The sequence below is a fragment of the Eleginops maclovinus genome, chromosome 6, assembly GCF_036324505.1.
Source record: "Eleginops maclovinus isolate JMC-PN-2008 ecotype Puerto Natales chromosome 6, JC_Emac_rtc_rv5, whole genome shotgun sequence".
NCBI classification, from domain to species: Eukaryota; Metazoa; Chordata; class Actinopteri; order Perciformes; family Eleginopidae; genus Eleginops; species Eleginops maclovinus.
The window spans coordinates 25,175,228-25,187,997 of record NC_086354.1 but is presented as its reverse complement, the minus strand read 5'-3'; the positions used below and the strand labels follow the sequence as shown (position 1 = coordinate 25,187,997).

The window sequence follows — 12,770 nt, the reverse complement described above, 5'->3', positions numbered from 1 at the left end:
AAGGGCCGGGACATCTCTGAGCAGGTTGATCAATCACAAAAGAGCCGGCCAGCTAACCAATCAGAGCAGACTGGGCTCTGGTTTCAGACAGAGGGTGAAAAAAGGAGCTGCAGCACAGACAGGATGAGAAAATAACCTTATCACGTACAATTTGGGGGGGGGGGGGGGGGAGAAACACAGGGATTCTAGTCCTTGCAGGACCATTTACATGTATTAACACCAATAGAAAACACGAAGGGGGGGGGGAGAAACACAGATTGTTTTAGCGAAGAAAGGAGTCGGAGCGTCTTCAGGCAGGATCAGTTTATTTATAAAGTGTTACATGGCTGTTTGTTTACCCTGCTGATGGGTTGGGGGGGGGTCTCAGTGTGCCAGATCCCATTCCTCCCTGATGCGCTGGATCCACTGGTTGTAGTTGGACACCTTGGTGTAGACGCCCAGCTTGTCCTGGTGGCCGCAGCCCTCCCCCCAGGACACAAGGCCCACCAGGAACCAGGTGTCTCGGTACAGCGTCACCATCGGACCCCCGCTGTCCCCCTCGCAGGCGTCCATCCTCTGGCCCAGAACCCCCGCGCACAGCACGTTCTCGGAGATGTTGTTGGACATGTGCTGGGCGCAGATGCCGCGGTCCACCAGCGGCACCTTGATGACGTTGAGTGCGGAGCTGAAGGTGTTGCTGTCCAGGTCCTCCTTCCCCCAGCCGCTCACCACGGTCTCGGTGCCGTTCAGGTGCAGCACCCGCTCCGCCAGGCTGCGGTCCGGCAGGCAGGCGGGCAGGATGTACTGGGAAAGCTGGACGGGGCGCTCCAGGCGCAGCAGGGCGATGTCGTTGTCGTAGGTGCGGGTGTTGTAGTCCGGGTGTCTGAAGGCCTCCAACACCTTCAGGGTGTCCTCGGTGCCCTCGAGCCTGTGGCGCTCGTAGTCTCCTGGGGGGGGGGGGACATTTTACTTTTAGGTTAAGCCGTTCTTGCTGAACTGAGATTCTTTCTTAAAAAAGGATTCAGCTGTCTGAGTGGAAATGAGTCGTTCCCTCAGATAATTCTAATTGATTCAGACGTTGGCTTGAAGACTTATCTAATGCATCTCAGAATTAATGTAACCAACTGCGAGCAATTTCATAAACTATGATTTGAAATGTATAAATTCCGGCCTCAGAAGCAACTCGCAAGGCTTCTGGAGGAGACTTCCAAGACATTTACCGATTCAACCTTATCTTTCACTTGAATAGCCAAAGCTTTTAAAGGATCTGGAAAGCCCCGTTAGCGCTAGAGTAGATCTCAATGAAACTTCCCTGAAATCTCTCTCTTGGTCAGGCGTGTCCTGCATGGTAGCATGTCTCTAGCGTGTCATAGCGTTTGGGTCCTCTCACCGAGTCTCACTCTGAAGCGCAGGCTGTTGTCGAGGCAATGCGCCGCTGTCAGCACCCAGCTCTCAGCGATCAGGACGGCGCCGCATTTGAAACGGCCCATGGCATTCAGCAGCAGTGCCTGCACACACACACACACACACACACACACACACACACACACACACACACACACACACACACACACACACACACACACACACACACACACACACACACACACACAATTAAAGCTGGGCTGCAGCTGAGTTCGCCAGCCTGTCAGCAGTTGAGCAGCAGCGACAGGCTGAGGTGAGTTACCTGCCAAGGACTCTCCCCTTTCTTTCCCATCTCCCCCCCCACCATCCAGGGCAGCAGGCCGTCCATTGGTTTGGTGTACGACGACCTGCTGATCAGCAGCTGACCGCAGGACGACTCATCTGCTCAGAGAGAGTAAATAAAGAGCTTTAGATTTCTGCGGACCCCGTGCACCTGAGTGATCCGGTAGATCCAGGTGTTGAAGCGTCCTCCTCACCGTTAGGGCTGCACTTCTTGGCGTCGAGGTGCAGCTTGTATCCGCTCACGCAGCTGCAGCTCCTGCTCAGGCCGTCCTTGCTCTCCGAGCATGAGTGGTCACAGCCGCCGTTATCCACGGAGCAGTTAGTGGCCGTCTGAGCTGCACAGCAACACACCTCAGTACCAACACTCACAAGTTCTAGCAGCTCATCTCACTCTGAGGGTTCACTCTGAGGGTTCACTCTGAGGGTTCACTCTGAGGGTTCACTCTGAGGGTTCACTCTGAGGGTTCACTCTGAGGGTTCACCCTGAGGGTTCACTCTGAGGGTTCACCCTGAGGGTTCACTCTGAGGGTTCACCCTGAGGGTTCACTCTGAGGGTTCACTCTGAGGGTTCACTCTGAGGGTTCACTCTGAGGGTTCACTCTGAGGGTTCACTCTGAGGGTTCACCCTGAGGGTTCACTCTGAGGGTTCACTCTGAGGGTTCACTCTGAGGGTTCACCCTGAGGGTTCACTCTGAGGGTTCACTCATCGTCCTGGTTTTGTTTTGGGCTGTTGATCTGAAACTTTCACTTGGAGACTTCACCTGAAGCTGAACTGCTTTCAGACATTTTAAAGTCAAAACCATTTAGTGATTATTCAAAGATCGATCGATCGATCATCAGCCTAAGTATTAGCTGCAGATCTGCTATATTTATTTCTAATTGTTGATTTGCTTTATTTTTGGGAGAAATAATGTAAACATGTTAATATGAAATACTTTCTTCTTGTTTTCGTTAAACGTTGGAAACACTTTTCATGGTTTGGAATAAAAGGTAACATTTTAAACGTTTCAGAATATTTATATATTTTAGTGAAGGTTTATTGAAACTGACTATAGTAAAAATATAGATATAATATTATATATTTTAAGGTTACTTAATGGCTTACGTGCTTTTTTTCACTTCCTCACATTGCAACTGTTTTATTATGATATCTGTGTGTTTGGGGGAATCGCCCTCTAAAGGATCCTGACTCACGCTGGTCGCAGAATTTGCCCTCGTATCCGGGCTCACAACGGCAAGCGTAGTCCTGGTACTGGTCCACACACATTCCATTAACACACATGTTGGAATTGCACTGGTTCCCATCTGAAACACACACAGGGCCACGTCAATACATTTCCCACAATGCCTTGCAGCAGGCCGCTCAGAGACACAGGAGAGACTCAAAGAGTAGAAACAAAAAAAACGTGTTTAACCGTTTTCTGCTCAAACTGTTCAATCCCAACGACACATTTCTAAGGACTTCTCCAAATTGGATATATGTTTATATTTGTTTTAAAATATAGATAAAAACCTGCAGATTATAAACTTCTTTAAACCTGTTCCCTACCTGTGTACACCGTCCAGAACTCCAGCTGTAAACACACACAGAAAAACACATTACTGATTTAAAGAGTCCTCTCCTGCTGATGTTCAGGTGTATATCAGTATGTAGTGTCTCTACTTTAAAGAGTCCTCTCCTGCTGATGTTCAGGTGTATTTCAGTATGTAGTGTCTCTACTTTAAAGAGTCCTCTCCTGCTGATGTTCAGGTGTATTTCAGTATGTAGAGTCTCTACTTTAAAGAGTCCTCTCCTGCTGATGTTCAGGTGTATTTCAGTATGTAGTGTCTCTACTTTAAAGAGTCCTCTCCTGCTGATGTTCAGGTGTATATCAGTATGTAGTGTCTCTACTTTAAAGAGTCCTCTCCTGCTGATGTTCAGGTGTATATCAGTATGTAGTGTCTCTACTTTAAAGAGTCCTCTCCTGCTGATGTTCAGGTGTATATCAGTATGTAGAGTCTCTACTTTAAAGAGTCCTCTCCTGCTGATGTTCAGGTGTATATCAGTATGTAGTGTCTCTACTTTAAAGAGTCCTCTCCTGCTGATGTTCAGGTGTATATCAGTATGTAGTGTCTCTACTTTAAAGAGTCCTCTCCTGCTGATGTTCAGGTGTATATCAGTATGTAGAGTCTCTACTTTAAAGAGTCCTCTCCTGCTGATGTTCAGGTGTATATCAGTATGTAGTGTCTCTACTTTAAAGAGTCCTCTCCTGCTGATGTTCAGGTGTATATCAGTATGTAGCCTCTCTACTTTAAAGAGTCCTCTCCTGCTGATGTTCAGGTGTATATCAGTATGTAGTGTCTCTACTTTAAAGAGTCCTCTCCTGCTGATGTTCAGGTGTATATCAGTATGTAGTGTCTCTACTTTAAAGAGTCCTCTCCTGCTGATGTTCAGGTGTATATCAGTATGTAGAGTCTCTACTTTAAAGAGTCCTCTCCTGCTGATGTTCAGGTGTATATCAGTATGTAGAGTCTCTACTTTAAAGAGTCCTCTCCTGCTGATGTTCAGGTGTGTATCAGTATGTAGTGTCTCTACTTTAAAGAGTCCTCTCCTGCTGATGTTCAGGTGTATATCAGTATGTAGTGTCTCTACTTTAAAGAGTCCTCTCCTGCTGATGTTCAGGTGTATATCAGTATGTAGTGTCTCTACTTTAAAGAGTCCTCTCCTGCTGATGTTCAGGTGTATATCAGTATGTAGAGTCTCTACTTTAAAGAGTCCTCTCCTGCTGATGTTCAGGTGTATATCAGTATGTAGAGTCTCTACTTTAAAGAGTCCTCTCCTGCTGATGTTCAGGTGTATATCAGTATGTAGTGTCTCTACTTTAAAGAGTCCTCTCCTGCTGATGTTCAGGTGTATATCAGTATGTAGAGTCTCTACTTTAAAGAGTCCTCTCCTGCTGATGTTCAGGTGTATATCAGTATGTAGTGTCTCTACTTTAAAGAGTCCTCTCCTGCTGATGTTCAGCTATATATCAGTATGTAGCCTCTCTACTTTAAAGAGTCCTCTCCTGCTGATGTTCAGGTGTATATCAGTATGTAGTGTCTCTACTTTAAAGAGTCCTCTCCTGCTGATGTTCAGGTGTATATCAGTATGTAGTGTCTCTACTTTAAAGAGTCCTCTCCTGCTGATGTTCAGGTGTATATCAGTATGTAGTGTCTCTACTTTAAAGAGTCCTCTCCTGCTGATGTTCAGGTGTATATCAGTATGTAGAGTCTCTACTTTAAAGAGTCCTCTCCTGCTGATGTTCAGGTGTATATCAGTATGTAGTGTCTCTACTTTAAAGAGTCCTCTCCTGCTGATGTTCAGGTGTATATCAGTATGTAGTGTCTCTACTTTAAAGAGTCCTCTCCTGCTGATGTTCAGGTGTATATCAGTATGTAGAGTCTCTACTTTAAAGAGTCCTCTCCTGCTGATGTTCAGGTGTATATCAGTATGTAGAGTCTCTACTTTAAAGAGTCCTCTCCTGCTGATGTTCAGGTGTGTATCAGTATGTAGTGTCTCTACTTTAAAGAGTCCTCTCCTGCTGATGTTCAGGTGTATATCAGTATGTAGAGTCTCTACTTTAAAGAGTCCTCTCCTGCTGATGTTCAGGTGTATATCAGTATGTAGTGTCTCTACTTTAAAGAGTCCTCTCCTGCTGATGTTCAGGTGTATATCAGTATGTAGAGTCTCTACTTTAAAGAGTCCTCTCCTGCTGATGTTCAGGTGTATATCAGTATGTAGTGTCTCTACTTTAAAGAGTCCTCTCCTGCTGATGTTCAGGTGTATATCAGTATGTAGAGTCTCTACTTTAAAGAGTCCTCTCCTGCTGATGTTCAGGTGTATATCAGTATGTAGTGTCTCTACTTTAAAGAGTCCTCTCCTGCTGATGTTCAGGTGTGTATCAGTATGTAGTGTCTCTACTTTAAAGAGTCCTCTTTAAATTTGTGCAGGAGGAAAATAAAAAGCAGACTTATTTGGAAACATCTTACCGTAGCTTCCCTGGTCTGGAAAATCTCTCGCGCCTCCTCAAAGTCACACTTCTCCTCCACACACTCGCGCTCCATGGACGCCGGCTTCAGCTCCTCCAGGAAGGAGTTTGCCCGGCGGGATCTGAGCAGCATGTGTGCGCCCCGGGGGTCCCTGAACACTGAGGGATGGGAGGCAGATACAACTCTTGATATAGAAGATCATTCATAGCGCTGTTTGGATTTAAAGTTAAGGTGCCTTTGTTGTTTTGAATCTATATTATTATTCCATTTCATTTGGTTTTGCTGTGCTTATGCATGCACCACCATACCTCAAAGCACACACTGCTATGTGAAACAACCTGCCTGACAATAAACCTGATTCTGAGCCTGTGAGATTTATGTTTCTGAGATTAAACGTGAACAGAATCTAAAATCTTCAGTGCTTTTACTTTCAATTCTGAGGTCATGTCTTCAGAGTGAAATCAGACCTCAAATCTTCTTGAGTGAATTTTACTTTCATCGTTCAGATTTTAAGAGAAGCCTTTTCTTTTTGCTTTCATTATTATGATGATCTACATGTGTTGTTCTTACTTATTGACCCCTGTTGGTTTTAAGTGTTTTTTATCAATTACAAAGTTATGTGTGGTGTTATCATGACCTGGGAACGAGGCCGGGAGAGCTGTTTCTTGTTTTTGGCCGTGGTGTAAAGAAACTAAGGAAATGTACTCCGTTGTAGAGGAAATTCACAACTTTTAAGACAAATTCTAAGAATATGTATTCCCTGTTTACCCTGATAAGGCTAATAACATAAAGTCAACTTGGACTTTATATGATAATAAAACTCACCTGACAGACTGAGCGCCGACGCCATCCACAGGGCGGCGATGACGAACACACAGCGGAGGAGGCGGGACATGACCTCTGCAAAACCTGCAGCCCACAACACAGAAAACCTCCGACAACGAGAAATAACCACAACAGGATTAATTTAAATAATCTACTTTAAAGAGTCCTCTCCTGCTGATGTTCAGGTGTATATCAGTATGTAGAGTCTCTACTTTAAAGAGTCCTCTCCTGCTGATGTTCAGGTGTATATCAGTATGTAGAGTCTCTACTTTAAAGAGTCCTCTCCTGCTGATGTTCAGGTGTATATCAGTATGTAGTGTCTCTACTTTAAAGAGTCCTCTCCTGCTGATGTTCAGGTGTATATCAGTATGTAGAGTCTCTACTTTAAAGAGTCCTCTCCTGCTGATGTTCAGGTGTATATCAGTATGTAGAGTCTCTACTTTAAAGAGTCCTCTCCTGCTGATGTTCAGGTGTATATCAGTATGTAGTGTCTCTACTTTAAAGAGTCCTCTCCTGCTGATGTTCAGGTGTATATCAGTATGTAGAGTCTCTACTTTAAAGAGTCCTCTCCTGCTGATGTTCAGGTGTATATCAGTCTGTAGTGTCTCTACTTTAAAGAGTCCTCTCCTGCTGATGTTCAGGTGTATATCAGTATGTAGTGTCTCTACTTTAAAGAGTCCTCTCCTGCTGATGTTCAGGTGTATATCAGTATGTAGTGTCTCTACTTTAAAGAGTCCTCTCCTGCTGATGTTCAGGTGTATATCAGTATGTAGTGTCTCTACTTTAAAGAGTCCTCTCCTGCTGATGTTCAGGTGTATATCAGTATGTAGTCTCTACTTTAAAGAGTCCTCTCCTGCTGATGTTCAGGTGTATATCAGTATGTAGCGTCTCTACTTTAAAGAGTCCTCTCCTGCTGATGTTCAGGTGTATATCAGTATGTAGTCTCTACTTTAAAGAGTCCTCTCCTGCTGATGTTCAGGTGTATATCAGTATGTAGTGTCTCTACTTTAAAGAGTCCTCTCCTGCTGATGTTCAGGTGTATATCAGTATGTAGAGTCTCTACTTTAAAGAGTCCTCTCCTGCTGATGTTCAGGTGTATATCAGTATGTAGAGTCTCTACTTTAAAGAGTCCTCTCCTGCTGATGTTCAGGTGTATATCAGTATGTAGCGTCTCTACTTTAAAGAGTCCTCTCCTGCTGATGTTCAGGTGTATATCAGTATGTAGTGTCTCTACTTTAAAGAGTCCTCTCCTGCTGATGTTCAGGTGTATATCAGTATGTAGTGTCTCTACTTTAAAGAGTCCTCTCCTGCTGATGTTCAGGTGTATATCAGTATGTAGCGTCTCTACTTTAAAGAGTCCTCTCCTGCTGATGTTCAGGTGTATATCAGTATGTAGAGTTTCTACTTTAAAGAGTCCTCTCCTGCTGATGTTCAGGTGTATATCAGTATATAGAGTCTCTACTTTAAAGAGTCCTCTCCTGCTGATGTTCAGGTGTATATCAGTATGTAGAGTCTCTACTTTAAAGAGTCCTCTCCTGCTGATGTTCAGGTGTATATCAGTATGTAGAGTCTCTACTTTAAAGAGTCCTCTCCTGCTGATGTTCAGGTGTATATCAGTATGTAGTGTCTCTACTTTAAAGAGTCCTCTCCTGCTGATGTTCAGGTGTATATCAGTATGTAGTGTCTCTACTTTAAAGAGTCCTCTCCTGCTGATGTTCAGGTGTGTATCAGTATGTAGAGTCTCTACTTTGTTCCGGATGTAATCAAAGGAAGGAAACTCCCTCTTGAGGGAACACAGGGATTTTAGCCTTTGCAGACCATTTACATGCACACAAACCAAGAGAACACTCTTCAGGGGAGGGAACACCCCAATAGGGCCTCTTTAATCACATACAATCACAATAAAAGCTTCTATTCTATTTCTAGTACTGCATTGAATTGGTAAATATTCAAAACAAACTATCTTCAGTCGAACACTGCTGTGATATTGATCACTGTCAGCTGAGGCCTCCAAACACAGACAGCGGGAAAGGATCCCTGTTTGACCCTCCGCGACCTTTGATCTCCCCACCTCCCACCTGAACAACAACAACAACCACCACGATGGAGGTTGCAGAGTCGAGAAGACAACCTCACACCACCAACGAGACGCAGAAGAAGAATCGCGTGTTTCTGTACTTACGAGTGAAGAAGAAGAGACGCCACGGACACCGACGATGGTTCGTTGCGTATCTGTGTTAATGACTAACTGCCTGTGTTTACTGAGAGTCCACAGTCTGCAGCTGTCAACACACACACACACACACACACACACACACACACACACACACACACACACACACACACACACACACACACACACACACACACACACACACACACACACTTCCACCCACTCACTTCTGCAACAGATCAAAAAGTCCAAAATGTTTTTTGTTAAATCTTCTCAAACTACGAACGTCCACCAAACTCACCGAAACTGAACTTAGAAGACAGAAGTCATACGAAATAATTCATTTGTTTTGTAGTTCCTAACCTCAAATATAATTTAGGGTGATGATATCATACCATAAAACAACACGTTCAAAGCTTTACATTTCAAAACGTTAAAGGGGTCGTTCTGAATTTCGGACATAGGACCTCATTTCCGAGAGGGCCAGTGTGCTATTTAGCAGCGGAGACCGTTTTCATCCAGTCCTTCTAGTCGCAGAGTTCGCTGGTGCTAGGCTAGCGCAACTCAACGGTTTCTGCTAGCCTGCCAATAACAACAGTCCCACCCACTCCACAGATCAACCGAGGCAAATAATAAAAACGCCAGGCTATCGATGTAAAGGTCTGTGTGGATAGAATAATGTTAGAAATAAAACTATGCGTGCAATCGTTCCCAGCGATGTGGATAAAGGAGGAGACACGCTGCAGATGACGCCAACGGGAAAGCCGAAAAGGCCACATGAGTGCCGACACCAGAGCAAACGATTGAGTTAGTCTGATAGACTGAATCATTTAGGGAAATAGTTATGTTTCACTAAATGACTGAGTTGCTCATTCGCCTTAAATCTATGTTCGCCTGATCGGCCCTCCCATCTGCAGCATCATGTCTTTTTAGTTTCTATTAAATATGAATGTTCAACTGTTCGAAATGTTATATGTTATATGTTATATGTTATAGTTAACTTGAAGAAGAATTAGGCCTGTTCATTGCTTGTTTTTTCACGATTAAAAATAATCCCCCCCTCTGGTTTTTGGACAAATCGCACCCTGAGTATAGCTACACTCTTGGTAGATACCTGGCTGAGCTAACCGCTAACTTTAGGTAATTGCTAATAGAAAAGTCATGTAAGTTCGGAAAGTTTAAATGCAAATCCCGGTTCTCTACTGCAGCTCCAGCTGCCCTGTCTCTACAGACCTCGTTCTCTTTCTGCCCTTTGAGCATCCATCTCTACAAGTGCACTGTATTCTGCTTCTGTAGTGATGACAGGTGTGGTGGAAACCTCTGAAGCAATGGAGACGAAACAGAGAGACGCTGGAGAGCAGGAACTTGATGGCAAAACACTGTTGGGTTTATTCGGAGTTACGGCCGGAGAATTGACAAGACATTTACTGTAGACACGAGTTGCCACAGCGGTTGCCAAACCCACTCTGAAGATCTCGACAATAGGAAGAGTTTTTAACTCCAACAGGGGATTAAACATTCTTCAAACGCCAGACTAAACAAGCTCAGACAATACGTCTAACTTAAACTGTCATCTAGGTCACAAATAAGGTGTTTACCGGAGCGTCTGGGTCCAGATAAACTGGCACTAGCTGTCCCTAAACAATAAAGCCAATCTTAGGTCAGCGTGAGCTTGTACCCACTGTGTGAACTACCAACTACAGGGAACACAGTATAAACTACGCCGCTGCTGAGCCACTGACCTCCAGGGGACAGGAAGTGATGAAATGCTGACTCATGTCAGGGTCTACGACTCATTCCTGAGACAAGGATTAAAGTATTCAGCTGGTCTGTGACTCTGATGAGAGACCTACATCAGTTCATGTGAAGGGAACAAACAGGAAGCTGCAACACAAAGCAGAAGGCAGCGGTGGGGGGGTGGGGGGAGGTGCAGTTCTCGGCCCTCGATCACAATAAAACTCACACCTCCCTCGGCCGTTTTCCCAAATGCTTTTTGTTCCCCTAATGGTAGCATCTCCCCTGGAACCAGAGCTGTGTCCTTTATGTGCCCCGGGTGAAAGCTTTTATTCTGAAAAATCAAAACACCGAGAGGAGACAAAGGTAAACCGAGCCGAGGGAACGAGGCCGAGGGACAAAAGCAGACGAGGAGATGAATAGTTAACCATAATAAGTGTCCTGGTTTCCACAGCCGGCGCTGATCTGTTTCACACCTGGACCGTGACACACCTCACAACCTCTTCCTCACTTTGTGATGAAGCGGACGGGAAACCTGAGGTCAGCCGAGCTCACAGGATGGCAGCGACCGAAACCTGAGAGGTTCTAGAGTGGGGCGTCAAACTCACTTCAGTTCAGGGCACACATTCCATTGTCATTCTTATATATCTTTATTGAACAAGCACCAGGCATAAACATTCATCTCAAGTACTGTACTGAAGTACAATGTAGAGGTACTTGTACTTTACTTGAGTATTTCCATTTGATGCTACTGTGTACTTCTTCTCCACTGCCTTTAGTTGCTAGGCAGATTAGGATTAATGATGGTAAATATAATCTCCCTTAAAGCAGACTGTAGTTCACCTGCAGTAAAGTACTTTCTACTTTCACTGGAGGAACATTTAGAATACTTTCACTGTGACAGAGTATTCCTACACTCTGGTACTTCTACTTTACTCAAGTACAAGATCTGAGTACTTCTACTTTACTCAAGTACAAGATCTGAGAACTTCTACTTTACTCAAGTACAAGACCTGAGTACTTCTACTTTACTCAAGTACAAGATCTGAGAACTTCTACTTTACTCAAGTACAAGATCTGAGTACTTCTACTTTACTCAAGTACAAGATCTGAGTACTTCTACTTTACTCAAGTACAAGATCTGAGTACTTCTACTTTACTGAAGTACACGCTCTGAGTACTTCTTGCTCCTCTAACTGTTAACGTGTTCCTCCTCATGTCTTCGTTGGCTCTCTGATCTCAGAGGTGATCCCGTGGTGGGGGGATTTCGTTTAAATTATAAAGATGATTATTAAACCTCTTATGTAAGAGCAGCGGTCTGAAAACATAATTTAGATAAAAATGCTGCTGATGAAAGTGACGGTCTCTGAACAGCACGGATTAGGGAGAAAGGAAAGATATCGTGACTTTTGGAGGTTGGGAGATGCAACCCCCCTCTTTTTGAACGGACTGTCGGTACTGTATGGTCCATTATATGTTCCTTTAACGGACTATAAAGGATTCTGAATCAGTCGGTTTGTTCCGGTTTTCTTTTGGGAGTTTCCCTCTTTATTTTCCTCCCTGACACAACAGAACTCTGGGAAAGGAAGTTGAAATGTTCTGTGTTTGTGTAAACATCTGAAACTATAAACTTTGCAGAGGTGGTGAGGACCCCAAAGGTTTATGTGAGAAATGTAGAGTAGGGGTCTCCAGCACATACAGGCTGCCGGATGCTAACCTGCATATGTAGGGACATTTTCAAAATGAGCATAAGGTGCATTAATTAGCATTATAGCTTGTGTGGACAATAGTAAAAAAAATGGACCTGCCCAATTTGAAGTATTTTGGAGTGGTTTTGGGGGTAATAGAGGGTGCTGGACCTATTTCTGACATTTCAGGATCAGAAATGGCAGTTTTAATCAGAGGGTGGCCATATTTATAGTCCCTATGGGCTGTTTCTGATTCATTTTGGGACTATCAGGATTATTAGGATTGGACAGATTGCTTATCCATTTGAAAACGTATTGTCCCCAGTAGAGATAATAATGTTCTTCCTGGGCTCTCTGTATCCAACGGCCCGCAACACGACTCATGCTGCTCAGAATCAGCCCACGGACAGAACAGATATGCCCACTTTCTGGTTAGAACTGCCATTTTTGATCCTCATAATGAACTATATGGACTTTGGCGGTGGGGGTGAAGTCTGTAGGGATTTGGCCTGGGAACTAAAAAGGTCACCGGTTCAAGTCCCCGAAAGACCAAGTGCCACTGTGGTGTCCCTGAAGGCCCCGTTCCCTACCCTGCTCCCCGGGCGCAGTACATGTGGCAGCCCACTGCCGCCAACCCTTGGATGGGTCAGTGA

General features: G+C 44.4%; 1 protein-coding gene across 3 annotated transcripts; it reads right to left on the bottom strand.

The window, feature by feature from the left end:
- Positions 1-288: 288 nt before the first annotated feature.
- proca (protein C (inactivator of coagulation factors Va and VIIIa), a) lies at positions 289-8,816 on the bottom strand. Of its 3 annotated transcripts, none has more exons than XM_063885629.1 (9): positions 8,705-8,816; positions 6,523-6,629; positions 5,698-5,855; positions 3,236-3,260; positions 2,881-2,991; positions 1,881-2,021; positions 1,667-1,785; positions 1,370-1,487; positions 289-926 (listed from the first exon to the last, which is right to left on the bottom strand). In XM_063885629.1, the coding sequence occupies exons 2-9, from the start codon at positions 6,590-6,592 to the stop codon at positions 364-366; spliced, it is 1,305 nt and encodes a 434-aa protein (XP_063741699.1). In that variant the 5' UTR covers positions 6,593-6,629; positions 8,705-8,816; the 3' UTR covers positions 289-363. The 3 variants fall into 3 exon arrangements, with proteins under 3 accessions (XP_063741699.1, XP_063741701.1, XP_063741700.1); XM_063885631.1 differs by having other exon boundaries at positions 6,523-6,606; positions 8,705-8,767; XM_063885630.1 differs by having other exon boundaries at positions 6,523-6,635; positions 8,705-8,764.
- Between the last annotated feature and the right edge of the window lie 3,954 nt (positions 8,817-12,770).

Coding starts and splice junctions, on each gene's coding strand:
- proca (XM_063885629.1), bottom strand. CDS start 6,592: ATGTCCCGCCTCCTCCGCTGTGTGTTCGTCATCGCCGCCCTGTGGATG. Junction 3,261..5,697: donor TCCAGACCAGGGAAGCTACG/GTAAGATGTTTC, acceptor GTGTGTTTACAG/CTGGAGTTCTGGACGGTGTA. Junction 1,488..1,666: donor AAGGGGAGAGTCCTTGGCAG/GTAACTCACCTC, acceptor GTGTGTGTGCAG/GCACTGCTGCTGAATGCCAT.